This window comes from Parasteatoda tepidariorum, chromosome 1, assembly GCF_982258835.1.
Source record: "Parasteatoda tepidariorum strain Cologne lab strain chromosome 1, Ptep-v5.0, whole genome shotgun sequence".
NCBI classification, from domain to species: Eukaryota; Metazoa; Arthropoda; class Arachnida; order Araneae; family Theridiidae; genus Parasteatoda; species Parasteatoda tepidariorum.
In genome coordinates this window covers 47,805,455-47,831,401 of record NC_141755.1, presented here as the reverse complement: position 1 = coordinate 47,831,401, position 25,947 = coordinate 47,805,455, and the positions used below count along the sequence as shown (strand labels likewise).

The 25,947-nt window shown below is 27.6% G+C and overlaps 2 protein-coding genes across 8 annotated transcripts in view; both read left to right on the top strand.

The window, feature by feature from the left end:
* The window catches only part of LOC107442336 (uncharacterized), a 115,290-nt gene that overhangs the window by 4,993 nt on the left and 84,350 nt on the right, over positions 1–25,947 (top strand). The window contains exons 1-8 of one of the 7 annotated variants that reach the window (XM_087162897.1): positions 226–1,733; positions 3,154–3,246; positions 3,339–3,400; positions 6,018–6,125; positions 10,514–10,581; positions 11,751–11,792; positions 13,603–13,623; positions 15,812–15,971. In XM_087162897.1, the coding sequence (XP_087019023.1) occupies positions 1,724–1,733; positions 3,154–3,246; positions 3,339–3,400; positions 6,018–6,125; positions 10,514–10,581; positions 11,751–11,766 (357 nt within the window). In that variant the 5' untranslated portion in view covers positions 226–1,723 and the 3' untranslated portion in view covers positions 11,767–11,792; positions 13,603–13,623; positions 15,812–15,971. Of the gene's footprint in view, positions 1–224; positions 1,835–3,153; positions 3,247–3,338; positions 3,401–6,017; positions 6,126–10,513; positions 10,582–11,750; positions 11,793–13,602; positions 13,624–15,811; positions 15,972–25,947 lie in introns of those variants that run through there. The other 6 variants (XM_087162901.1, XM_016055873.4, XM_016055874.4 and 3 more) reach the window with 6 other exon arrangements.
* On the top strand, positions 16,307–25,676 carry LOC107442337 (uncharacterized). Its single transcript, XM_016055878.5, has 8 exons — positions 16,307–16,388; positions 17,087–17,185; positions 19,964–20,074; positions 20,148–20,209; positions 20,986–21,093; positions 22,492–22,533; positions 24,453–24,473; positions 25,499–25,676. The coding sequence occupies exons 3-8, from the start codon at positions 19,984–19,986 to the stop codon at positions 25,544–25,546; spliced, it is 372 nt and encodes a 123-aa protein (XP_015911364.1). The 5' UTR covers positions 16,307–16,388; positions 17,087–17,185; positions 19,964–19,983; the 3' UTR covers positions 25,547–25,676.

Genomic DNA, 25,947 nt, shown 5'->3' with positions numbered 1-25,947 from the left:
TAAAAAGACGCAAAACTAATTATATTAATTATAATAAATTATGAACTATAAATTATAATTAGTAATAAGAGCATAATTTAAGAAAAATAGCACAATTGAATTTACACGTCAAAATCTATAAAAATGTTTTAATGTGAAGATTTAGTTTTTAAAATTTGAATGACGAACAATGGCGTTTTTCCTAAAGCAAAATAATGTCACTTTACATTTAATAATGCTACTTTATATTTCCTTTTACATTTTTATAAAAATGAAAGGCAAACACTTCTAAAAATATAAAGATTACTAATTTTATTAATTTTTCTAATATAATTTCGCTAAAGTACCAGATTTTAAATTAATTAACAGACTAAGACTACTATAAAATTTATTTAAGAACAAAACTAACTAATCCAAAATTTTTCTCATACGCTGAAGAGGTGGCAGAAAAATCGTCACTTCTTCAATGAAACGAAATTCTTCAAAATTAAAGAAATATTTCGTTATTCTACATTAAAAAAAAAAAAAAAAAACTTGCAGTGCCTAATGTTTCCAATTTTTTACTAATCACTTTAACGCGAGTGTGGGCACCATATAGACGCCATGAAACAACAGGGACAGATAGAAAAATTACTCTCATGCCCGACGAGGGATTTGAACTCCGGATCTTCCTTTGAACGAGGTACACTTCGTAACCACCATAAAAACCAGTCAGCGTCATTCCCAGTTTATTTTCGATTGTCTAGTCTTGATTCTAGTTTCGTAATTCTAGTTAACAATATCCCGAAACGAAGAGAAACACTACGAAGAGGTTTCGAAAGGAGAAAACATTTTCGACATGCATTTGAGAGTTCGCATTTCAACTCAAATCAAGTGATTCGCAACGAAAATTATTCTTAAAATCAACGAAATACTGATCAATTATTGTTAAATCGTCTGAGAGTTTTATTTCTGAGAGTAGAGTGCATTATATCTCAGCAGCTACATTGTATGAATATTTTTTTTTCATGCAGCAAAAAAAGATGCAACGAATCACTTTGTGATGTTGAAGCCGGGATGTTAAAATCAATTAAGATCACAGGAATAAATAAAATTTTGCACTAAAAAAAGAAAAAAGAATATTGATTAGGCATTCATCTAAAGAACTTGTGTTTAGGGGCTTTGGATAATATTGTGATATGCACCTTCAAAATTCCTTCCAGGTGGATGTAATACGACTTTTTCCTATTTTTTCTATAAATAACAGATACAAAGAAACGTATTTTTACCTGTATAAAAATCTATGTGTTATTCTTGAAAAATAACGCAGTCTGAAGCAAGATTAAAATGAAGGTCATAATTAAGCATTTTATTTTCCAATTTAAATTTATTTTTCACTGAAAGCTTTGAAAAAGTTCTCCTGAACGATTTGAAAATTTATATACATTGCACCAAGTACTTTCCTATATTTTATTCAGTGTAAGTTTTTTTGGAAGTGGCGTTTTGTCAAATTAGTTTTTGATTGATATTATAATGAAGACTTACAATAAGTTATTACTTTTATCATTTTGATTTGATCAATGTTATTATGTAGAAATTCAATTATATCGAAATGACGGCTGTAATAGATATTATTTTCCCAGCTGTTTAATTATATTGCTCTGCAAAAATTAATATGTCTTTTTTACTACGTTTTTTCCACTTTTTTAGTAATTGCGTTAAGCTCGGAAGAAAAATACATATGTTTCAATAACGTAACACTTGTATGCTGCAAGGTATATCATTTAACATTTCGTTTTTATATTGAAATTAAAATATCTTTTAGTTTTAGAATCTCTTGCAGTAGCTAATATCTAGGTCGATCCCAGGTATACAGGTATATACGAACTTAATTTTATATAAGTATTTCAACTTATTCGAGTGTTCTTATACAGTTTAAACAACATTAAGGAAACACTTGTAAAAATGTACTAATCAGAAATTTATGTGTGCTTTTTTTGCATAAAGGTACATTTAGGAACTACAGGAAAATTGTTTGTCATTTATATGAAAAATAGCAACCGTTTTGTTATTACATGCTTTTTAAAGAAAATATCAATCAAAATAATTTTAGGCTTAGTTCTTTTAGTGTTTGTTCCAGACTTCTTCAAAGTCATAATGTTTTCCAAGTCTGAAAACCGATTTTTTTTCACGCTTTTTAATTAAATAATAGTGCGCAGCAAAGAAATTCCATTATAATTCTTCTTACAGGGATTTAACACTTGATGGAATAGATAATACTACTTTAAATTAGCTTTAAATTTAGCTTCCAATAGCTTAATTTCCTATTTATTCACAAAATCTATAATATACTGAGGCAAAAGTTTTCATGAATGTTTACGCAAATTCATAAAACATTTTATAGTAGTTAAGATCAAATGAAAGGTTATAATTCCAAAGGCTATCAATCTATTGCTTTCAAAGGCACAACTAAAGTATGCAGCTGAATTTTCCAGTACTGAATTTTTCAAATAATGTTGTTTTGCATTACACTATAAATATCTCATATTAGCTCCATTTGTTAGAGGTCGACAAGAAAAACTATTTGAATTATTTTATAGTTTTTAATTTAGGCCATTAACTTTATATCAATTAGATAAAATAATAACTCGAATTACGATCCAGATAAAAAAATCATATTAATTTTTTCGTATGCTAGCTCCTACTGACTCTTCCTCATAAAATATTTATGGATATTTGTGAGTAAATTAATTTGGTTAATTAATATGATGCGCTAGTGTAATTTTAATATAAACTTAACTAAAATGTAACTTAGTAATTTCTATTTTTTTCACACATATTCAAATTTACGATAACAATGAATTGAAAACCTTACTTTCGATGATAAATTTTTTTCTGAAGTTTTTAGAAGCAAAATTATCATTGTACTGCCATAAACTTGAATATGGTCATTGAAAGATGAAGGTAGTAAAAGAATTCTTTTAACTCAAATAGTTTAAATTGATTATCTGATTTGTTATTTAGCTGAAATGATTTTTTCTGCAATTAAAAGTTAAATGCATTGCTTTTCCTAAATTCTTTAGCTATATTTTAGTTATAAATAAAACTAAAATATTATTACAATATTTTAGTTTTATTTATTATTATCTGAATGAAATTATTCTCTTTCATAAGTGCTTCATTTTTGTGTTTTAGCAAGAATGCTTTTTTCTGACAAAATGTATGGAGTCTGGATCGTTTTAATTTTCTATGTTCTATCAGTCATCGCAAGACCAGAAGATTTATGCGGTAAAGAAAAGTTTCAATCCTATTCATTGATAAGTTCATAATTATATTATATTTATCAATATTATATTGGTTTTATTTTTTTTCTAATATAGGTAAATTTAATGAAAAAATAGCAGCCGAATTAGATAAATGCAACCAACTTGCACCAGATTATGTAAGTATTTGTTAAGTTGTCTGAAATAAAAACTAAACTTGGAATTTTTTTAAGAAATAGCTCACTTTAATAGTGTATTACATTTAATTTAATTTAATGTCAATACATTATTTTCAGTTTGTATTACTCTTTTATTATATTTATATTATCTTTTTATTATATTATATTTAAATATAATAGTTTTAAATATTATCTTTTATACTATATTAGTTATAAATTAAACATAAAACGTATTTAATTTCTTCAATACAATAAATAAATTTATCTTAAGAATGAATATAGCACAAGGAAGTATGAAAATTGGGGGTTACAAATTGTTATTATAGTGATGAAAAATAGAAATCTTTTTGGCATTCTCTCTAAAGGTCATTAAGTAAAAGAATTAGGAGAGTTAGGAGTTATAAAATATTATTTGACTGAGTATTGTCATTCTCTATTAAGGTCTATAAGAAAGACAATACGAAGAGTAAGGAATTACAAGTGCTTATTTATGTAAGAAAGAATTGAAACATTTTCTCGCTTTCTATTAAAGTCATTAGGAAAAGTAATAAGAATAATTAAAAGTAATATATTATTTTTTAAATGAGAAAGAATAAATACTTTTTCTCACTTTCTATTAAGGTTAATAAGAACGAGAAAAAGAAGAATAAGGAGTTATAAATTATTATTTGAATGAAAAAGAATCGAAATGTTTTCTCACTGTCTATTAAGATCAATTTATATTTGTCGTGTGCCTGTTCAGGCAGTGGGTGTGCGATTGTTCCTGTTTTTCAGTGGCGCCATCTATGGCCAGGAATTCGACTTCTGCCACGCCGTTCACACAGCCACAACCCGTTTATAGGGCGGGTCACATTCACACACAAAGGAGAAAGGACATAGAACACAGAGAGAGAGAAACATCCATGCCTTGCCCGGGATTCCGGCCCAGGATCTTTCTGATGCAAGGACCCTGCCCCCTACACAGGCCGGTCGGCATTAAGGCCAATAAAGAAAGGAATAAGAATACTTAAGGATAATATATTATTATTTAAATGGGAGAGGTTAAATATGTTTTCTCCACTTCTATTAAGGTTATTAGGAAAAAGAACGAGAAGAGTTAGTGATACTAAAATATAAGAGAGAGAAAGGATCAAAATGTTTTCAGACTATGTATTAAGTTCAGTGAGAAAAGTAAGAAGAATAATTAGGGGCTAAAACTATTATTTGAGTGGGAAATCATAAAAAAATGAATTTAAACTATTTATTATGGCCAATCAGAAAGAGAATAAGAAAAATTAGGGGTAACAGAATTATGGTTTGATGCAGAAAGAATAATAATATTGTCACCCTGTCTGTTAAGATTAATAAAAAGAAATTAGAGATGAAAACCACTTAAAACAAATTTTATTTTGTAATTGAACACTAAAGATAAAATGTAGATTTAATAACTAGTCTGATTAGATAGATAAAGTGGTTCTTAATGGTTTTAATTCCATTTTTGCTTTTTTGATCCCAATTATAAGTTAGAGTTTAAAACCACATGTGTTTTCGACCACTTTAATTACTGACCTCTAATGTGCACCGTTTGTTAAACTAATTTTTTCATGTGCATTCTAAAAATAAATGTACATTGTGTTGCTGACTACACTTGGTTTTAGTTTAGTTGACTTTGATTTAACTGATTCAAATTACTTTGAAACATGATTTAAAAATTTTTAGTTATTTTAAAATTTATTTAAAAACAACGAGTTCCTTCCTGTAAATATTTAGCATTATTCTTAAGCTTGTTACACCAAGTGCCTAAAACAGAGAGTTTCACAACTGCACAGAGTACATGAAAAAGATGGTTTTCGCTCAATGTGATTCACATGCAGTGGAAACTAAATATCTATTAACATATCTCGTATCCAAGGACTTAAATAATAATAAAAAAGTATTATGGATAGATTTAAAATAGTAATGAGCTGAACAGATAATTCAAAGGGCTCTCAATCGATTAATTTTAGCTGTTATAAAGATGAAACATGGTGTAGAAACTTATCAACTAATCACTCCTAACTCAAAAAGCAGTTGGGTATGTTCTTTTTAGGATATCTTGCATCTTGCAGATTAACTTTATTTTCCTACTGGAAATGAAACTTTTAAAAAAAAATTATGAAAGTTAAAAAAACTACACGATAGGAAAAGTGAACAAGTTCACTTTCCCTATCGTGAATTAAAAATCACATAAAAGACCAGAAATCACCAGAATTAAAAATCACATAAAAAGCCAAAGTTGGCTATACTACGCAAAAGATAAAATCTATTAGGTATCCAATCTAACGAACTTTAAATGTTATTTTAGTCAGACACAAAAATAGAGAGAAAAAAATTAATGGAATAAATCCTAGTTTTGGCACAATTTAATTTGATAGAAAACTCTAATGAAGATATGTAAGTTAGTCATTTTACTTATATTTCATCAGAAATCAACGGTTATTTTCACGTTGACAAAAAACAATAATAAATAAGTAGGAAATACTTCAACAAGTCAAAAACAAAAATATTGAATATTCTAAAGAACCGTTGTTTTGAAACAAATTTATGCTGTTTAATTACTAAGATTGTAATTTACTTTTGTGCATATTTAACATTTCAGGTTCAGAAAATAATTAGTGACTGTCAATTAAGAGTGCTTCCAAATGAAGAAGTAAAAGAATTCACATTTCTAACTGCTGGATGCAAAGATAAATCTATTTTCAGTCAGGTAAAACAATGCTGTTTTCTAAACTGCTTTTTGAAGATTAAATTATGTCTATGTGTTACTAAATGAATATTATTTTAAACATTTTGAATGATTTTTCAAATATTTTTAGAATTATACAAACAAGCACCTGCAGTGAGCAAATAAAATTGACCACCCAGAGTAACTTTACATCTAATGATCGAATATTCACATTCGAGGACTCAATCCTAATGTTTCGAGAGGTTAACCTCAAATATGTTAGTTAATAATTAGAGCATACAATAGTTTCAGTTACAAAATCAGACACAAAAACGTTCTTTCTCTGAATAAATGTACCTTTTTTATGATGGCTTAAGATTTCTAAGCCTCAAAATATAGAGTAACCACAATCTAGGAAATATGGTCCCCACAGTTTAGCCAAGAGATCATTTGAAACTTAGTACCTTGTGACTCTTAAATGTTAATGTTACTTTTTTGCATTTCGCCATATTTCGAGAACTTTCTAGGCGAATAGAAAAATTCTTGCACAAAATTAGAAAATTCGTTTATCCAAAGATAATCTTGCGCAAAAAATAACTTTTAGTAAGTATTTATTATTTTCTATTGTTTTATTTAACAGTAGTCTAAAACATTTCAAACTGTAAGGTATAAAATTTTTTACAAAATCAAAGAATTTAATTTTGCAAGGTGAAATACAATGAAATAGGTCGAATAGTTTCGGGAAATTAAATTTTAAGTGAAAAAACTTTTTTTAAAACTTAGCTTTTTGACTGATTTCACTCAAATATTGCTATATGTTGTCACATTCAAGATACTGCATAAAACGCAAAAAAAAAAAAAAAAAAAAAAAAAAATTGAGTTAAGATATATAAACTTTGGATCGCTCTCTTGACCATACTTTGGGACCATATTTCCCAGATTGCGCTACCCCTGTAATCTTAAGCTCTGAAATCTCAATCCTTCGAAGAAATCCTTTCTTTTTCGTAAATTCTTTTTGTCAATCAATCCTCAATCCTTTTTGCTTTCTCAGAAAAAGTACGGTTTTATGTCTGATTTCGTAATTTTAAATATCGTCTGCACTCAGGGTGCTTGGTGGGGCCCTAAGCTATTGAAAATGATGGGGCCCTTATAAGTTCAATTTCATTTCTATACACCTAAAGTAAACTGTCATTATTTTTTATTGTTGAGTATTAACATTATATTATTAAAAAATTTGATAATATTACTTTATTGTTAAATATATTAATTGTGATGAGACTATTATGTTATGTAGAACCTTTCTTTTATGGAACATATTTTTTTAACGAGGGAAAAAAAGTTACAAAAGAAACACATTTTAAGCACCGGGTAAAAATTTGGCGTACTGGGCCACTATACATTTAACAGAGTTTTTTTTTTTAAGATTCATTTTGAATATATTTTATTTGCAATTTTTAATGCTTTTTTCGCGATTTCTTTTCTCAATTGTTTTTTTCTTTACGTTACAAAAACGACTTAGAAACATGAAATTTTGAATGGGCGTAGAAAATATGCAAAAAGTTAGAAAGAAAACAAGAAAATACAATTTGATTATTAGTTTTATTTCTTTTATAACCGCCGTTGAAGAACCGACTCAATTTTGAGTTTACGGCTACCAATGTTTAACTCCGTAGCCTTGTAATTTTGAACCCAATCCAGAAGAACTGTTAGATTAGAACAAATAGGTATTTATTTGTTATGAGGGGTTGGAGGACTTTGCGACCCCAACAGATTTAACATGCACCAGTTACCATTTTATACATGGGTATTCTTCTGCCGGCTGGATTCAAACTCCCATTCTCACGAACACGAGTCCAACGCCCTATCAACCAGGTTATCCCGGCCAAATTTATTAGTTTATTTTATAACAGTCATTAAACAGCCGACCCAATTTAGAGTTTACGACTACTAATATTCAACTCCGTGGCCTTGCAATTTTGAACCCAATCCAGAAGACAAGGGAACTGCTATGTTAGTAACCAGAGGTATTTATTTGTTATGAGAACTTGGAGGACTTTGTGACTCCGACAGATTTAACATGCACCAGTCACCATTTTATACATGGGTATTCTTCTGCCGGCTGGATTCAAATTCCCATTCTCACGAACACGAGTCCAACGCCCTATCAACCAGGCTATCCCGGCCAAATTTATTAGTTTATTTTATAACCGTCGTTGAACAGTCGACCCAATTTCGAGTTTACGGCTACTAATATTCAACTCCGTAGCCTTGTAATTTTGAACCCATTCCAGCAGTCCCTGGAGCAGGTGAGGGCCTTTATATTAATACTGTTTGTAAAAATAAAAAGAACATTTCGTAAACTGATATTATTTAAATGATGTTTATATTGAAAAGATTTCTTCATTATTTTTGCTTTCTTGTTAATTATTTTAAGTACATTTGTTAAATTTTTGTGCAAGAAAAAAAATTGTCATCATTTATGTAAATTTTTGGCTTATATTTTTAAGGATTTATTAAAGGGTCTATTAAATATCAGAGAGAATAAATGTCATACCGGTTTAAAGTATCAGCTCTGCTCTTGATGGTGTACAGTGGCTAGGATGTGAATGAGCAACAGTCTCGGGGATCCAGCCAAAACGAGCATTCAACATATCAATGGAACACACTAAAGCTTTATATCAATTAGCAATTAGTTTTAGATAATTACAATTGTAGAATAATTATCTTATTATAGAATGAAATGTTTTAAAAGACAAATATCTGTTAATTTTTAACATTTAGTCAACGAAAAAACAGAGCCAATATTGAAATCTAACGAATTTATTATTTTTAATTACTGATAAAGTTTGTGACAGAAAAAAAAATTGAAGCCTCGTAGATTTCAGAATTTTAGAAACACCTTCTAGTTATACTATTCAATCAAGTAGGTTTCGATGTCTTTCATACCGGTCTCATTAGTGATTCAGCATATTTCGATATCATTTTTATTTCGTTCCTACTTAATATTAATTTGTTTGCGACAGTTAATTTGTATACCTCTTTTACTACATTTTCGAGGAGTTTAAAAATATAACATTTAAACTTTTCTGTATGCCTCTTTTATTACGTCATCATCACACCCACACGCAACTGTCTACTCTAAATAATGCTATATAGAATGAGATAGTAAAACAAAGGTGTCTAGTTATTTAAATTCTTATTCAAAAGTATTAGTTAAATTTTTTTTTGAACTGACAATTTTTGTCCCTTTTTAGATATTTCAAAGTGCTATTTATAACTTCTGCTTATCACATGAAAGCATTAAATAATATCATTTGTACAATTTTAAAGTAAAATAAAAGGGAATTCTGATTCTTAGAAACAGATATTAAATAGTCTAATGATCGAATGATGGGACAAAAAATAACTTTTTTACCTTTTAAACTAAAAAATTGTTTAAAACTAAAAAGTTATAAATAATTTATTAATACTCAAATTGCTTGAAAGATATGTTCCCTACTAATCACAACGAAGTTTTTTATTTATTCAGTCATTTATTTATATTTATTATGTCCGACAATGTAAAAAAGAAAAAAAAATGCATTTTGGGCTTCTGAGGGCCCCAGCTCCGAATAAAACTTTAAAAAAAGAGGGGGGGGGAGTATTATCTGGGGGCCCTTGTCATCTCGGGGCCCCAAGCTACAGCTTATTTAGCTTATACGTAAATCCGGCCCTGTCTGCACTAATTAAGTATGTTTGAGGTCACCCCTTCGAATCATTGAGATTGAGTCCTAGAATGTGAAGACCCGTTCATTAGATCAAAATTTGTTCAGGGTGGATAAATTATTTTTTTGCTCACTCTACTTTAAAAGATTCATTGCTATTTAAATTTGCGGATTTAAACTGTTTCTAGCTTTATATTAAACATAAGTGGGAAAACACATTGAAGATTCTCTATAAAATCTATCAATTTATTTGTTACATATAAATGAGTTTTTTTTCATTTGAACCCAATTAAAAGAAAACAAATAACATATAAAGGACCTATTTTATGCCTATTTTATGTCTCGTATTTTATGTCTTTGGAAAAGAATTTAAGTATCGAAGATAGCATCCTAAAATTGTCTGAAAATTCAACCACAGCAGCTATAATTATTTGAGATTTTTTCTCATAGTGCATTAATTATAATCATTGTAACTGCAATCTTTAATTCATTTAATAGTTGCAGAAGTTGCTGAACCAATTATATAATTTAGAAGATCAATTAAATTAAAAAATAATGATCTTTCTCCCAGTGTTAAAATTAATCACTAAGTTCATCAACAGATGACGCTACTAACTCAGAACATTATAAAATATTTTTGAAATATTTGTTGCAGCAAGATTATATGGTTTGTGTAAAGTAACAAACACCTGTTGAGATATTTTGGCTGATGACATTGTTTTCCAGTTTTTTTCAGGCAGCAGCGCCATCTGTTGTTATGCTGGGTGTACATTTGTAATTGATTCAATAATCAGGTGACTAATTTAATAATTCAGGGGATTAATCCAAATGTAAATTATCACTTATCAGGCATAATCTTGATTTAAGGAATTTTAACTGGCATCATAGAAGGCAGCAAATCGTCGTACCTTTTTACATCCATTCTTTTTCTATAAATTGATTTTAAAAATAGTAGGTCAATATTTGGACATTCGGTCTAACAAATTTTTAAGCTACTGTTTCTTTTTTGCACATTTTTGGAAACCTCTCACGTTAAACATAGTTTTTTAAAAAAGTTAATAGCTTAACATCTTATTAAAAATGAAAAACAAGCTCAAAAACATGTGTGTTGGAAACCAAATATTAAATAGGCAGCGATGGTTTTATTTAGACCTGTAAATGTCAACTCGCCACACGAATAACAATACGTGGCGTGTCAACACAAAAAAGCGGTGACTTAAATTAAAAAAGCAAACGATTACTTGTTCCTATTCTTTTTTTTTCTTACTTTTTTCAATGAAACGTTTAATGGTAAAAGTACATAAATGCAAAAAGACTCTGGATAGCAGCATTTTTATTAAAATGTCCAATGTTCGAAATTTTGATACTTCAAAATTCATCAATATGTGATGAAAAGATTCATGTGGGCGGAGATTTCTTAAATAATTCACATAATTCAAAGTTTTAATGTATACATTAAATGTGTATTTCACCTGTAATGTATGCTAAATTAAATTTAACTTCACATAATTACATTATTTTTATTGTTCAATTAACTTTTTATGCCTTAGCTTCTTTATAATATGCATTTTTTTTAAAAAAAATATAATTTTATCTAAGCAAAAAAAAATTGTTAAAAGTGGCTATTACATAAAAAGGTCATATCGATATCGAGCACCTACCTATTTATTATGTCTGCGGAAAAAGTGAATACCAAGTTATTAGAGTCCACCTGCACTGGCTACTAACTCAACATTTAAATTTTCAGATGTAGTTTTATTTAAATAAAATTATCCATTTCTACTTAGGCAATAATTTCAGTTTAATATCTATGGTTTCTTTTGTGAAATTAACATATTCATAGTGACTTTGAAACCACTATCCTGTCTTTAAACCGATCCATTAAATAATTTAGGAGCAAAATTTAGCATTAGTTTAAATTCAATTAAATGTACTATATTTTAATATTTTTTTTAAATTTCAGTTTAGAGAGTGCCTGAAGGAAAATGAAAAAGTTTTAAAATTCGTAAGTTACATTTTGAGCAATTGGTAATACAACGATCTTTTAATCAATTAGGTGTATGTCTTTGAGTCAATTATGTGTAAAATACACTTAGTTTATTGTGGGTAAGAATTACACTACCGCAGTAAACTAAGTATATTTTATTGTTTCATTTCCCTAAAAAAACTGAATTAAAAAATATTGTTGCCTGTTTTACGTGGGCAAATGTTTATGAAACAAAGTAACGTTTTTCATCAAAATTATTAAAATTAATGGAAATTAACATTAGACGAAAATATAATGCAGAAACGAAATTCTCAAATCTTTTTATTTCATATTATACTGAAAAAGTATGGTCAAAACTTTCGAAATATGGTAAAATTCACCATGTTCCTTTCAGTATAGGAACACAAAATTTTTTAATCGAAGCACTTGGTACTGATTTTGCTAAAATTAACATTCAAATATGGTTTCATAATATGTGATAACATTTGGTAAATGAGGTAAAATTTAATGATTTTATCATGAATTATAAACCATTCATTTCGTTAAATTTTCCCTTCAGTTCTGTATTTATAATAAGAACTATATAATATTTGATAAGAAGAACTATCATTTTCAAAAGTAGAACTTTATATGGAACCGATAAACCGTTACAATATGACAGGCAATATTACCAAATGAGTGGTTTTTAAATACCATCTGTTTCAGTTTCATTACCAGGTTTATGACTCTTCTTGTCAAGAGTATAATTAACGATCAGTACAGTAATTATACCAGAATTTTCTTTTCGTGCATGGTTTTCAAAATAAGGAGAACATATACTGTGACGTGAAAAGTTAATTAGGTTTTTTAATAAAAAGAAACAATGGTTTAAAAAAAAAATTGATTTTAAGAATTTTTGAGATGACGGAAAATTTATAACCTCATTGTATTTTAAGCTAATCAAGTATATTTAATTGGATTCGCGAACTGAAGTGTATGATAGAACGAATTTGAAAATACGTTAAATCAATGATTTTTGATTTTATATTTTCGCGCTTTGCGCTTTGCAGCTTTTATTTTTATTATATTAATTTAAACAATCTATGCGAAAACAATCCTGACATGCTGTACAATTAAATATTTTTTTTAAAGAAAAACGACTTTTTTTAAAAAAAATATTTGAAATCTATGGAATATTTTGCATAACTGGCGGGAAATACCGAAGGTAAGTCTAAACATTTATAAAAATGAAAAAAATTTCTTACGCAAAAAATTTCATTTGCATTATTATTATCTGAAAATGAAAAATATTGTATATAAAATTTTGTTCCAATAATCAAAATGTAAAACGCACATTCAGGGAGTTTTTGACTGTCGTCTGTTAAAATAGTCTCGAATTGTAAATGCTCTGTGGCTTTGAAAATGTTAAAAACGACTACAGTAATCCCTAACATTGAAGAATATATGAAGAGTTCTTATATTCACATAGGACATTTTGAATAGACTTTTCTATTGTGAAATAAAGTTCAAAATATATTCTAATATTATTTTATTTTCCCTACCATTTACAATTGACTACAACTTATTTTCGGAAAAGAAAACAGTTTTCTTGAATCATGGATGACCAATAATACATAAGCCAATCTAACAAGTACAAGTATAAATACCACATACTTATTTTGTGTTTATTTTCTTCATATTATATACTTATTAGTATGTACTTATTTTATTGATATCAATTATCACAGATAATTTTATTTTTAAGCTACATTCTCTTATATATTTCCTTATTATTAAACTCGTGTAAAGTGGTTTGGTATATGAACTTATTCTTATTTTATATTTCTAGTATGATTTGATCGATACACAGGTGAGTGCTTCATTTTTTTAAAGATTTTGTACCTAAACATAAGTAATTTTTCATTAAATTGATTAATCAAACTATTCAAATTTCATTACAAACATTACAATATTTCTCCTTGGCGAGATTTTTTCCTTTGAGCAATTTATTTCTTAATAACAATTTACATTTTCTAATAGCAAAAAATTTTGGATTCGTTAATTCAATCAAAATTAATCGAAATCATTGATCGACTTATTCTTAGATACTTTTATAACACTTTAAGGATTTCATTTTTTAAAATTATTATAAGCATGAGCTGAAACAATTTTGTTAGATTGTCAAATTCATTATAGATTATTTTAATCTGTAGTTGAATAAATTATATAAATTATCCAATGCTAAAAAGAATTTTTTTCTTCTTAATATTCATAAAATATCTTCTATTTAATAGTAATTTAGTCATTGTTATTGCAAAATAACTTAAATTTTAACGATTATCATCAATCGTTTGGCAAGGATTTTCAAACCTTTCTGCACCATCTAAAATAAAGCACAATCTGGAATATTGTTCTTGCTACTTCCTGTTATTTTCTTGGTCTTCATTTTATACTTAAGGCTGTTTTTCGAAGGTTCTGCAGTTGCATGAAATCATGTTTTCTTCTGAATAATATGCTATTTTAATAACTAATATGAGTTTTCAACAGTTACTCGTGACCGATAGGTCAAGTGTAGCTTATCTTTCTCCAGTGCTCTCTATACTTATTCTAAAAATTGCACAAAACGTCAATATGGAGAAATCCACAGTTTTGAGAAAATGAAATGGTAATTTTTAACATATAAAAACTTGCTCCAATGTAGCATAGGACCCTTAAAAATTTGCAAAAAAAATAGGAATAAGGCATTGATTTTGATAATTTTCCTTTAGGTGAAAACTAGGCTCCTCTGGGCTAGTGAAGATGATAATTTAAGTCACAAAACTAAACACAAAAACGTACTTTTTCTGAATAACTATACCTTTAATTTTGTCGATGGATTCAGCTTTCTAGTTCCCTTAATATAAAGGGTAACCGCAATCTAGGAAATTTGGTCAGAAGAGCGATCCAAAGTTTGAACTCCTTAGCGTTTATTTTAATTTTTGCCTATTTTGCCATATCTCAGAATTTTTTTTTTGAATAGAAAAACTTTTGCACACAATAATAAAATTTAATTGTCTTAAGATAATTCCATGCAAAAATTAAATTTTAGTAAATATTTATTAATTTATTTAATAACAAACGAAAATATTTTGAATTGTAATTCATAAACTTTTTTCACATCATTTTAAAGTAGGTAGTTGCACATGTCGAAATACAAAATTTGAGAGAAATCGGCTGAATAGTTCTTGAGAAATCAAATTTTCAAAAAGTCGTATCTTAAAATCTTTTATGTGAATGAATTTGTTTTGTCATTTGTTTGAGAGGCTACAAAAAGTTTCCTAATCTTCCCTGCGCCCGGAAGTACAACTGTGCTGGTTGGGGCATCCATCTACGAACCTGGAGGTTATTGGTGCGAATCCTGTCAGCAGTCAATGAATAAACTGTTCACCCATTTCTCCTTCTCCATAATGTTTCAGACTATGCATTTCCCTCGAATATTCATGGAAAAGTATACGCTGCTTCAATTTTGAGTACATGGGGATTTCAAGTTCGACAAATTTTTGGTTCGGAGCAATTTTGAGAAATCCTTTTATTACAGTGTACAAATCCTTTATTACAGTACCCTTTATTCAGAGTATTTACCTAAGTCACATAAACTTGTAACTGCAATATATACGTATATATATTACAGTTACAGTTTTTTGTTTCATATCTTAATTCTTCATATATATATATATATATATATATATATATATATATATATATATATATATATATATATATATATATATATATATATATATATATATATATATATATATATATATATATATATATATATATATATATATATATATATATATATATATATATATATATATATATATATATATATATATATATATATATATATATATATATATATATATATATATATATATATATATATATATATATATATATATATATATGTATAAATACAATATATATATATATATATATATATATGTATAAATACAATATATATATAATGCATATATACAAATATACAATACATATATTGATTTTTTCTTTTTTAGGGTTGCTATAATGAAGTATCAAAAAAATATGGATTAGCTGTGTCTTAAAAGAATTAGGAGAAAAACTTAAGAACATAAAATAAATTCACTGCAATTTTCAATTTTTGTTGAAAAAAAGAAGATTTGCTTCCTATAAAGAAATAAAAAATTTTCTGCAAAACTTTATGTTTATAATTATAAATATAACAAATTATAATTTACTTTGTTAAAAACCTCCGTTTTAATCATCTCCCATATTTCTTAACGAATGTGAAATTATTCTAAAGGCTATTTCACTTTAACCAATCCCGCTAAAAAGTTGTGCCACCCGCGTTTACTTTTGTCACAAAATCGCCAATGACGTGCTATATAGACAGGTGTACAATTATCAGAGACAAGACCAATTTCTTAGTGTCTACCACAAAAATAATCTAAATGCTGGTTTCTAAATGTCATCGACCACTTAACGCCTCGCTGTGAGTTGCAGTTAACTGATTTTCATACACGTATCTATGATTTTGCAATGATGGAATGCTTCGGTTACGAAAATTTTAGTCCCAGGCTTATCCCACGCTTCAAAGTTAAAATTACTTCAAATGTAAGTTTAAAAAAAGTAATTTATAATATTTATCTGCTTTCTAGGACGAAAAAAAACCTACTTAATAGCTTTTTGTTGAAAAACTTTTTTAAAAACGGCAAATTTAAAACAATCGCTGCACATTTTTTGATTAATATACATTAAGTTTATTTATCTCATATAAATTATTTTCTTCATTTTATTGGAATAAATTGTCAGCATTTTCATAATTAGCGTCACTAAAATAATTGCTTATTTTGAAAAAAATATCTTATTATTATTTATAGATATATTATTTTTTCACGCATACGTATTTATGTACATATTTGGTGTATGTACTTGTTTGATTTAATGCAAGGAGTGTTTTGAACAATCAAAGTGCTAAAGTACTTAAGGTAAGGGGTTAGAGGAAAAAAATATTTGAGATTCAAAGAAATATATTTAATAATCCCTCTGTGTTTTGAAAAAAATCCTAATAAAAATTCCTTTATATTTAATAATTTTTAATAGTTACCAAAAAGATAACTTACCAAATATACATAGATATTACTAAAACAATTTAACACAAAACGAAATTTTTAATCTATGACGTTTTGCACACACAATTCAAATTTTTTTTGAGCGTATAAACGAGCACACACATGTTGTTGACGACATGTTGTTGATGAAAATAATGAATCTTTTCCTTTTGTTACTCCGTATTGTCTTTACATCTCTAGGATTTGACAGCTATCGCAGGTTTTTCCAGTAAGATTTTCTATTTAAAAGACTTAAAATCAAAGATCATACCAAGATTTCCAAAAAGAATAGATATTTTGGTAAGTACATTTCGTTTTCTCTACTTTTACGTAATGTAAATTAATATAATAGTGCTAAGCATATTAAGTATTTTCTCTTGGGAAATAATTTATATTTTCTTTGTAATTATTATTTTGTATGTAGGCTTTGGTTTCTTGCGTGTTCGTTTATTTTTTTATCATCATTGAGAATAAGATTGATTTGTGCAAATGATTTTAAGGGAGAATATACTTAAACTTGGTTAACTGTGTATTTAATGACAAATACTCTGAACTCTACATTTTTAAAAAGTTTTGTATGTGAGAATATTTTTTCATAGCTTTAGTCACTTATAAATTAGCTTATTTTGTGTGAGGTTTTGGAACTACGTTGCTGTTGTCTAAGTAACTAGAAGTTCTATTCAGTTCCCAAGTACTTTTGTATTTTTTTTTCGAAATATATATCGTTTATCATCGTTTTTTTAAAGAAATACGTGTTAAGTTTACTTACATATAATTAATATTTAAATTATTAACATTTTAACTTTTGTATATAAATGGGTGTAAATGACATTATATTTTTTAGAAAAAGCAAAAGTAATACATTTTCTTTCCCTGTTTCAAAATTAAGAGAAAAGTAAGAAATTTAGTTCGAGTACTATGCCACATATATTATATTATTTGAGTTTTGCGGATTTTGTTTTGAAGAGGGTAGTATTTTTTATTTTCAAATTTAGTGGATAACAATTGTAAAAAATGAGTGAAAACAATCCCACGGACAATGCGACAGATTTAGGGTTATGTCAAGGTACGTCTCTTGTGAATATCAATTGATTGTTAGGTTTTCTCTTCTGAAATAACATTATGACGCATTCACATACATTATTAATACAAATACATTTTCCATGGCGAGACGATGAGGCAACCACAAGCACTTCCACTGGTTCAAGAGGTCCACGAGGGAAAAATGCGCAATATTACCGTGATTACAGAGCACGGAAGCGAGCGGAGCAGGAAAAAGAGTCGTTGAATAGAACTAGTGATCCTTCTACGACTGCTGATTCTTATACAATTAACGTCGCAGGTTGCGAAGTTTAACTTCTTCCGCGCGGAGGGACTTCACGCACTATTTTTTTTTATTTTATTATTTGAGTTTTGCGGATTTTGTTTACTAACCCAAATATGAAGAATTACACAAATATCCTGCAGTTAAAAAAAAGTACTAAAAATCATTATCACATTTATGAGTTTACTTTTTAACTCAATCTATACAATCTGTAAAAAGTGCCGAATGTGATTATCCCATTTATTAATTTCTCTCCGAAGCTCATAACTAAAATACGAATTAATACAAACAAAAGAAAGAAAATATTTTGCATTATGTGGAAATGACCGTATCACATTTAAGAGTTTACTTTCTCCTAAACTCATAACCGAAATATAGAAAAGTATGCAAACAATGTACAATAATAAGCAAAAAAAAGTTCCTGAAGGACATATCACATTTATGAGTTTACTTCTACCTAAGTAATATATTATATTTTTAAGCAAAATTTGTATTTTCTGTATGACTAGATGACTAGTATGACTAGACCTTTAACTAGACCTAGGTCTAGTTAAGTGCCACTGCCCAGTATACATTTGCCCGGTATATCCTACACTGATATTTTCTTAAGGTTCAGTGCCACTGCCCGGTATACATTTGCCCGGTATACCCTACACTGATGTTTTTTTAAGGTCAAAAGCGCCATTGCCGGTATATATTTGCCCGATACACCAAATACTTATGTTTCTTCTAATCTGTCGTCAGTAAGTATCAAAATATCGAATAAATGTAATTATAGCCACGAATAAATTTAAATCAAATCAGATGTAATAAATATTTCGGACATTCACCAAAGCGACTATGTGATTGTCAACATTCACCGGTGAAAGTCAACAACCACCGATTTCGGTCATTCACAGTGCATCATTTGCACATCATTTACAGCACATCATCTACATAATAACCTCATCAGGACGTTTATTTCATACTTTGCCGGTTTCTCATTTAGCATTCTATGGAATGCCTAGGCAATGTGTGAAATATAAATCATTTCATACTTTGCCGGTAACATATATATTAAATATATATATTAAATATTTAATTTCCCCAAAAAGTTATTCATTTATTATGCTATATATATAGCATAATATATAAGTACAAGAAGGACAAAAAGAAAAACCAAACACGAAGAAAATTAAGAAAAACAATAAGTTTCATTTACTGCGCATAAGCTGCAAGCAAATTGAACTCATTAAATAAGTTCAAAATGTAGAGAAAGCATTACAGAACAAAGAAAAAAAAAAGGGGGGGGAATAATAATAATAATAATAAAAATAAAAATAATTAGAAACCGAAGAAAAAAGAAAAAAAATTAATAAAATTCCAGAAAATAAAAAATATAATCTTTTCATCTAATCGTGTGAGCTGATGAAAAGATTATATATTTAATTTTCCGGAATTTATTAATTTTTTCCCCTTTTTTCCGGTTTCTTATTATTTTTACTTTTATTATTATTTTCTTTCCCCCCTTTTTTTCATTGTTCTGTAATTTTTTCCATGCTTTCTTTACATTTTGAACTTATATGGGATAAGATTTAAGAATTTTAAGCCAAGGGAATTGTTTTTTTTCCACTGCATTTCCGAGTTCCTCTGAAAGTTATTTTTTTAAAATATAAGTAATTCCTATAAACTGATTTTTTTCTTTGATTTTTACTGATTCTTTTGAAGTAGTATTCTTATTCCATTTAAAACTTCATTTCTTTTCTGTATCTCAGCTCAAAGATATATTTAAGACATGAATGCCATCTGGATCATTTTCGCTTTTTGTGTCTTATCTGCTACTGCACAAACAACTCAACCTCAATCAGGGCCAGAAATAATATGCGGTAAAAAATTTAACATAAAAAACTCCATTATTTAAAAATGATATGAACTTGACGTTTTTATTGTTTCATTTAGATAAAGTTACAGATGAAATAAGTGCTGAGTTCGACAAATGCAATAAATTAGATCCAAAACATGTAAGTATACATTATTTTTTATCACAATTTAAATGAATTGTTAAGTGATATTATATATATATCCAATGAATTATTTGTGACTGAGAATACGAAGCAGATCTTGCTTATTGAACTTAACAATATAGTGTAAGAAGTTAGGAGATGATGGTTCAAAGTAACGTTTTCAATAATATTGAAATTTCACGGAGAAAAATGATTTTATTTATTTATGCTTCATAAATTATACTTGCCAAAAAAAATGGATACCTTAATGGTTGAAAATACTAAATGAAAGCTTTTGTCTGAAGAAGATTTCGAACACATTTGTCTGCAAAATTTCGGAAAGCTACCTTAGATTCTTACGTTTTGATTTTAAATTAAATCACCTGGCAGTGCTAGCGCTGTGATGGGAATAGTTTGAAGAATGATTTATATATTTTATCAATTGAAAGCTTTTGGATGAGAAACGAAGGCAATACAGTCTTTATTTCTCATTATAAACGTAAGTTAAAATTAAATAAACTGTCACAAAAATGTTCATTTCTGTTTTTCATTTTTGCAAATTCCAAGCCTTTACACACCTTTCATGAAAATAATTCAGGAAACAGCTGTGACAAAGATCGAATCTCATTCACATTGATTTTTTTTTCGCTTGAAAACCGTTACAAACATTAAAATCAATCTAATTATTTAAAAAATAAAGTAATTCCTAAAGTTCAGGCAAGAATCTACACTGCGACCCATTGTAGATGAAGATGTTCAATACTAGCTCATATTTTGTTTGTTTTTCATTTTAGGTTCAGAAATTGGTTAGCGATTGTCAATTGGAACAGCTGCCAAATGAAGAAGTGAAAGCAAAGCCGTATTTTGAAGCTGGTTGCAAAGATAATTCCATTTTTAGAAAGGTATGGTTTCATGTAAAATTTCTGTTTTTTTCTTAATACGAGAAAATCTAATGTCATAATTTCAGTGTACTAGAAATTCGAAAAAAGAATCAATGAGTATGAAATTATTTTTTCTGCATTTTTATATTTTACAGCAGATATCAGAATTATAAATGACACAAAATGATTGCATACCAAAATTAACATTACATTCACTAAGAAATAAAATTCTCATTTTTGACGACTCAGCAAGCCTTGAGCATTCTTATTGACCTTAGTAGTTAATTTTGAGAATTGTTTTATTATGAAATCACATGATTTGGAACGAAATCTTTATTTTTCCATGCTTTTAACATTTTAACCATCGATATGTTTGGTTTTTACTTTTAGCATAGACTTCCTGAAATAAAAATGCAAAATAATGTGTTTCATACTTTTTTTTTGCTAATTAATATTCATAGCTGTTTATGTATATTTAGCTAATATCTAACAAATATATGCCAAATATTGAAATCTCACTCATGGTGAAAGTTACCCCATATTTCGGGGCATTTTCACCATATTTTATTTAGTTATTTTTGTTGATTCAAACTAAGATCAAAACCAAGTTGATTGGTCTGATAGTTTAGAAGTTATGTGAGCTTCAGGCAGTAAAAGCATAATTTTTCATGAGTGCAAAAAGTTACTTTTTATACAAGAAAAGTTTAACATTTAAACTATCTATCTTATTGGTTTTGTTCTTACTCTGCTATACTTCGTATTTACTAAACCCCTTAACTTGTTTGTTATGCTAAGTTAAGCTTAATAGCTCTCTCTGATTCACTAAAAAGAACTATTTTGATTTTTAGAGTTTCAAAAACGTGGCTTACTGAATTTGTTTATCGATTCATGCAATCAATTGTTTTCTTTTAAAATAATCTAATAACATTTACATTTATTTTCTCCAGATATACAACTAAACTAAACTTACAATTGCATACTTGCAAGTGACGTCAAATGTAGGTCAACTGACAAGGTTCGGCACACACAGGTTGTTTGAAGATATCCCATTAAATCTAATTCTAAAATTGATTCAATGTGATAATAAACCCAAGTCTTAAAGCTGTAACGTTAGCACACCATGCACAACCACAAAATTTTACGGAAGCATATAACTAGTCGCAAGTACTGAATAGGATCTGGAGAATTAAAATACATTTATTAATCGCTTCATACTTTATTTTACGAAATTTACTTTACAAATTTCAGTGCTTAGATTTTGATTGATTTTTGTTTTGTTTTTCTGTTTTTGTTAAATACTTTCACACAATATGTATTTATTCTTTTTAATTTTGCGTGCAGCTTAACAGCGAATTAAACAGAGTTTTAAAGGCTTTTCCCGATTCATTAAGTAATACGATTTGAATTATTTTTTTTCAGTTTGCAAAGTGTGTTGAGGAAAACAGCAAGGATATGAAAGCTGTAAGTCCTTTTCTTAAGTATATTTAACTTCAACATATGTTGTATTATATTGTGGTTTATGACTTAAATTACACATCATCAAAGGAAGCTTCAAATTTAAAGGAAGATAATACCCTTTCAAACAAATACCCGTAATAACACAATGTAAACCTGGTTGCATGACAGACTTTGTAAGACAACGGAATAAAAATTTATTGCCGTTTACAATACAGATCCATTGAAGAACAAAAATATGTTAACAATTCAACAATTACCAGTATTAGTTATTTTGAGATACGCATTTAGCCAGAACACAAATACATTCAAAGGTACCACCAATACGTATAATCCACGGTGGTAATAAATTTCATTTCATCGTCTATGTTCCAGAGACCATCACCAACTCAAATAAATCCAATGCAGACAGTTCTAGATGAAATGCAGAATTTCCGTTCTCGCTGTTTTCATTCTTGCAAGCCTTTTTCGATTCTGTTTTTACGTTCAGAAACAGGAACTTGAAAAGAAAACTAAAGAACACAAAGCAACCGACAGTCAGGCATAATCAGTCACTTGGGTGACTTAGGCCCTTGTGGCTCTTTACCCATTCATCATAAAATAACAGACTGCGGACCAGTAGTTCCCAAAATTGTGGCTACCTTTATTTTTTGGGGGTCAGAAACTCGAATACATCAAAGATATGTTTATTCAGAGAAAGCACATTTTTGTATTTGATTTCGTAACTTAAAATATCGTTTGCACTTATTAACTAGCTTATTTGAGCTTTGAACCATTTAAGATTGAGTCCTAAAACGTGAAGATCTGATCAGTAGATCAAATGTTAGTCAGGTTGGTCGGTTTTTTATTTTGGCACTGTACATGTACAACAATCCTGCCGACAGCCAATGAACATCTGTCTCACACATTTCTCCCTCTACATCATTTTTGAGAATATGTTTGCTCAAAAATAAATTTGACTAATATTTTTTTAATATGTATTTTGACACATCTTCGCTCAATTTTTGAAAAACCATTTTTTACAGTGAAATTATTTCTAGTAATATTCATTTTAAATAGTCTTTACATATGATCAACATCTTATCTATGCATATCGGTCTTTTCGAAACTACTTATATTGAAAAAAATAAACCATTAGAAATAGGAAACGATAAAAAATTATGAATTATCTCTGCAAATTTTAAAGACTAAAATTTGTAAGCGATTTTAATTTATTCTGTAGGATAAATTTCCGTTACAAGATGCTAACTATAAAGTAAATTATTGATAGCATAAATAGATTCGATAAGTATTGTTTTAAATATTTGTACTTAAAAAGCTGTATTATTTAGCAAATGTGTTGAGTTTTGCGTGTAATGAGATTTGCTAAGGTTTTAAACTTATAAATTTCATAGAAAGGAATTTTTTTGGAACTTGGGAGGTATTCATGAAACTGGCAATTTTCGAAACATTTTGATTCTAAAACTTAAATTTTTTAATAAACATAAGAGGAATTATTAAATTAATGAAGTTGATATTTTTTATTGATCAGCATCAAATAAATCTGATATATTTATGCTTAGATTGTTTATAAATATAATAATTTTCTGGAACGAAAAGAACGTTAATATAAACATTGTTAATAGAAACATAGAATGTTAGGAGAAACATTTTTTTACCACTTAAAAAATCCACTCATTCAAATTTCCTCAAAAATGGTGATATCTTATTCTATTAAAGTATACGCTGAAATAACTTCTTGGTTAGAAAAACAAAACGAATAAAAAAAATTTGTATTCTAATTTTAAGCAATTTGACATTCTACAGCGCATTCTGGTAATTGTCGCATATTATATTTTAAGATGAATTTTTATATATTTTTTGTAACTATGTTTTAAAGAGAAAATGAATTTATAAAGATTTACAAGTTTTAATATCTTTTCTAGAGTGACTTTGAAGCTGGAACAGTGAGTATTTTTTTGATAAATCTTATGTAAGATATTAATAATTCCTATATATATGTGAGTATATTTTGATAAATCTTTTGATGAATTTTGAGCTATATATTTTGAGTATATACATCATTCCCGGTAGAATTTTTTTTAATCTTACTTACTTTACAAACTTACTAATCTTACTTACTTTACATATATATATATATATATATATATATATATATATATATATATATATATATATATATATATATATATATATATATATATATATATATATATATATATATATATATATATATATATATATATATATATATATATATATATATATAAATACGAATAAAACTTATATGCGAATAAACTTAAATTATGAATACGAATTAAACTGTACATTTTTGAAACAAATTATTTTAATAATACTGAATGCTGTGCAACGTTTTAAAAGTTAATTTTGAAATACTTCTAAAAAAAAGACATGCATTTATTTTTTAACTTTCACATATGATTGTAGCAGACTTAAAAAATAATTATTTATCTAATACTTAATTAGAAGGTTTATTCGCTTCAAAAATATACAGATTGGAAGTAACAGTTGACATGTTTCAAGTGCTTAAAAATAGACGCCATTTTCAAGTATTGCCGGACGTGAGTAAGATGAAACATCTTTTTTCTCTTACGCCGTGGCTTTTCTACGTTTCTTAATGAAAAGGATATTTTGCAAGATAAAATGCGCTAAAATCAATTGCCTAAAAATGATAATGAACATTAGGAGTATTCTTTTCATTCACCTTTAGTAAATCTTGAAAATAAGAGGGCTTGAAGCTTGTCAACTGTTAGTTCCAATTTTTGAAGTTATATAATTGTAATCGCGTAATATCTTACCGCTTCAGTTTCTTGGGATTATTTATTTAATTATTAATTTGGTCTTTCATATATTTTTAAAAATAATAAATCAAGTTAAATTTTCTTTTCATTTTATAAAATATATTAATATTTTCTACGAAACATAACTAATTTTTCATTTCATTTTTTAGAAATGCTATTATGCAGTAGCAGATAAATATAATTTAGATTGGCCATAACAGAAACAAGACGAAGGATCATCAAAGCGTTATTCTGCAAACTTATAACATTAAACTAACCATTTAATGTCACTATTGTAATAAAATACATTGATGTTTGGAGAAGAATAAAAAAACATTCAATCATGAATTAAGTCTAATTTTTTGGGTGAACAACACATTCTGAAATAGGTAAAAATATAATAATTTGTTCATGTATTTAATGTATATTTTTTAAATCATCTGTTGCATTAGATATTCCACACTCTGAGAAAAAAAATAGGGTCGAAAGTTGCAGAAAATAGTAAATTTTTCCGTATTTCTGGCTCTAATGGGAACACCAAGAAGATCAATTTTACAGAATTGCATTTGTAATGATTTTTGTAAACTTAACGATAAAATATGGTTTTATAATTTGTGAT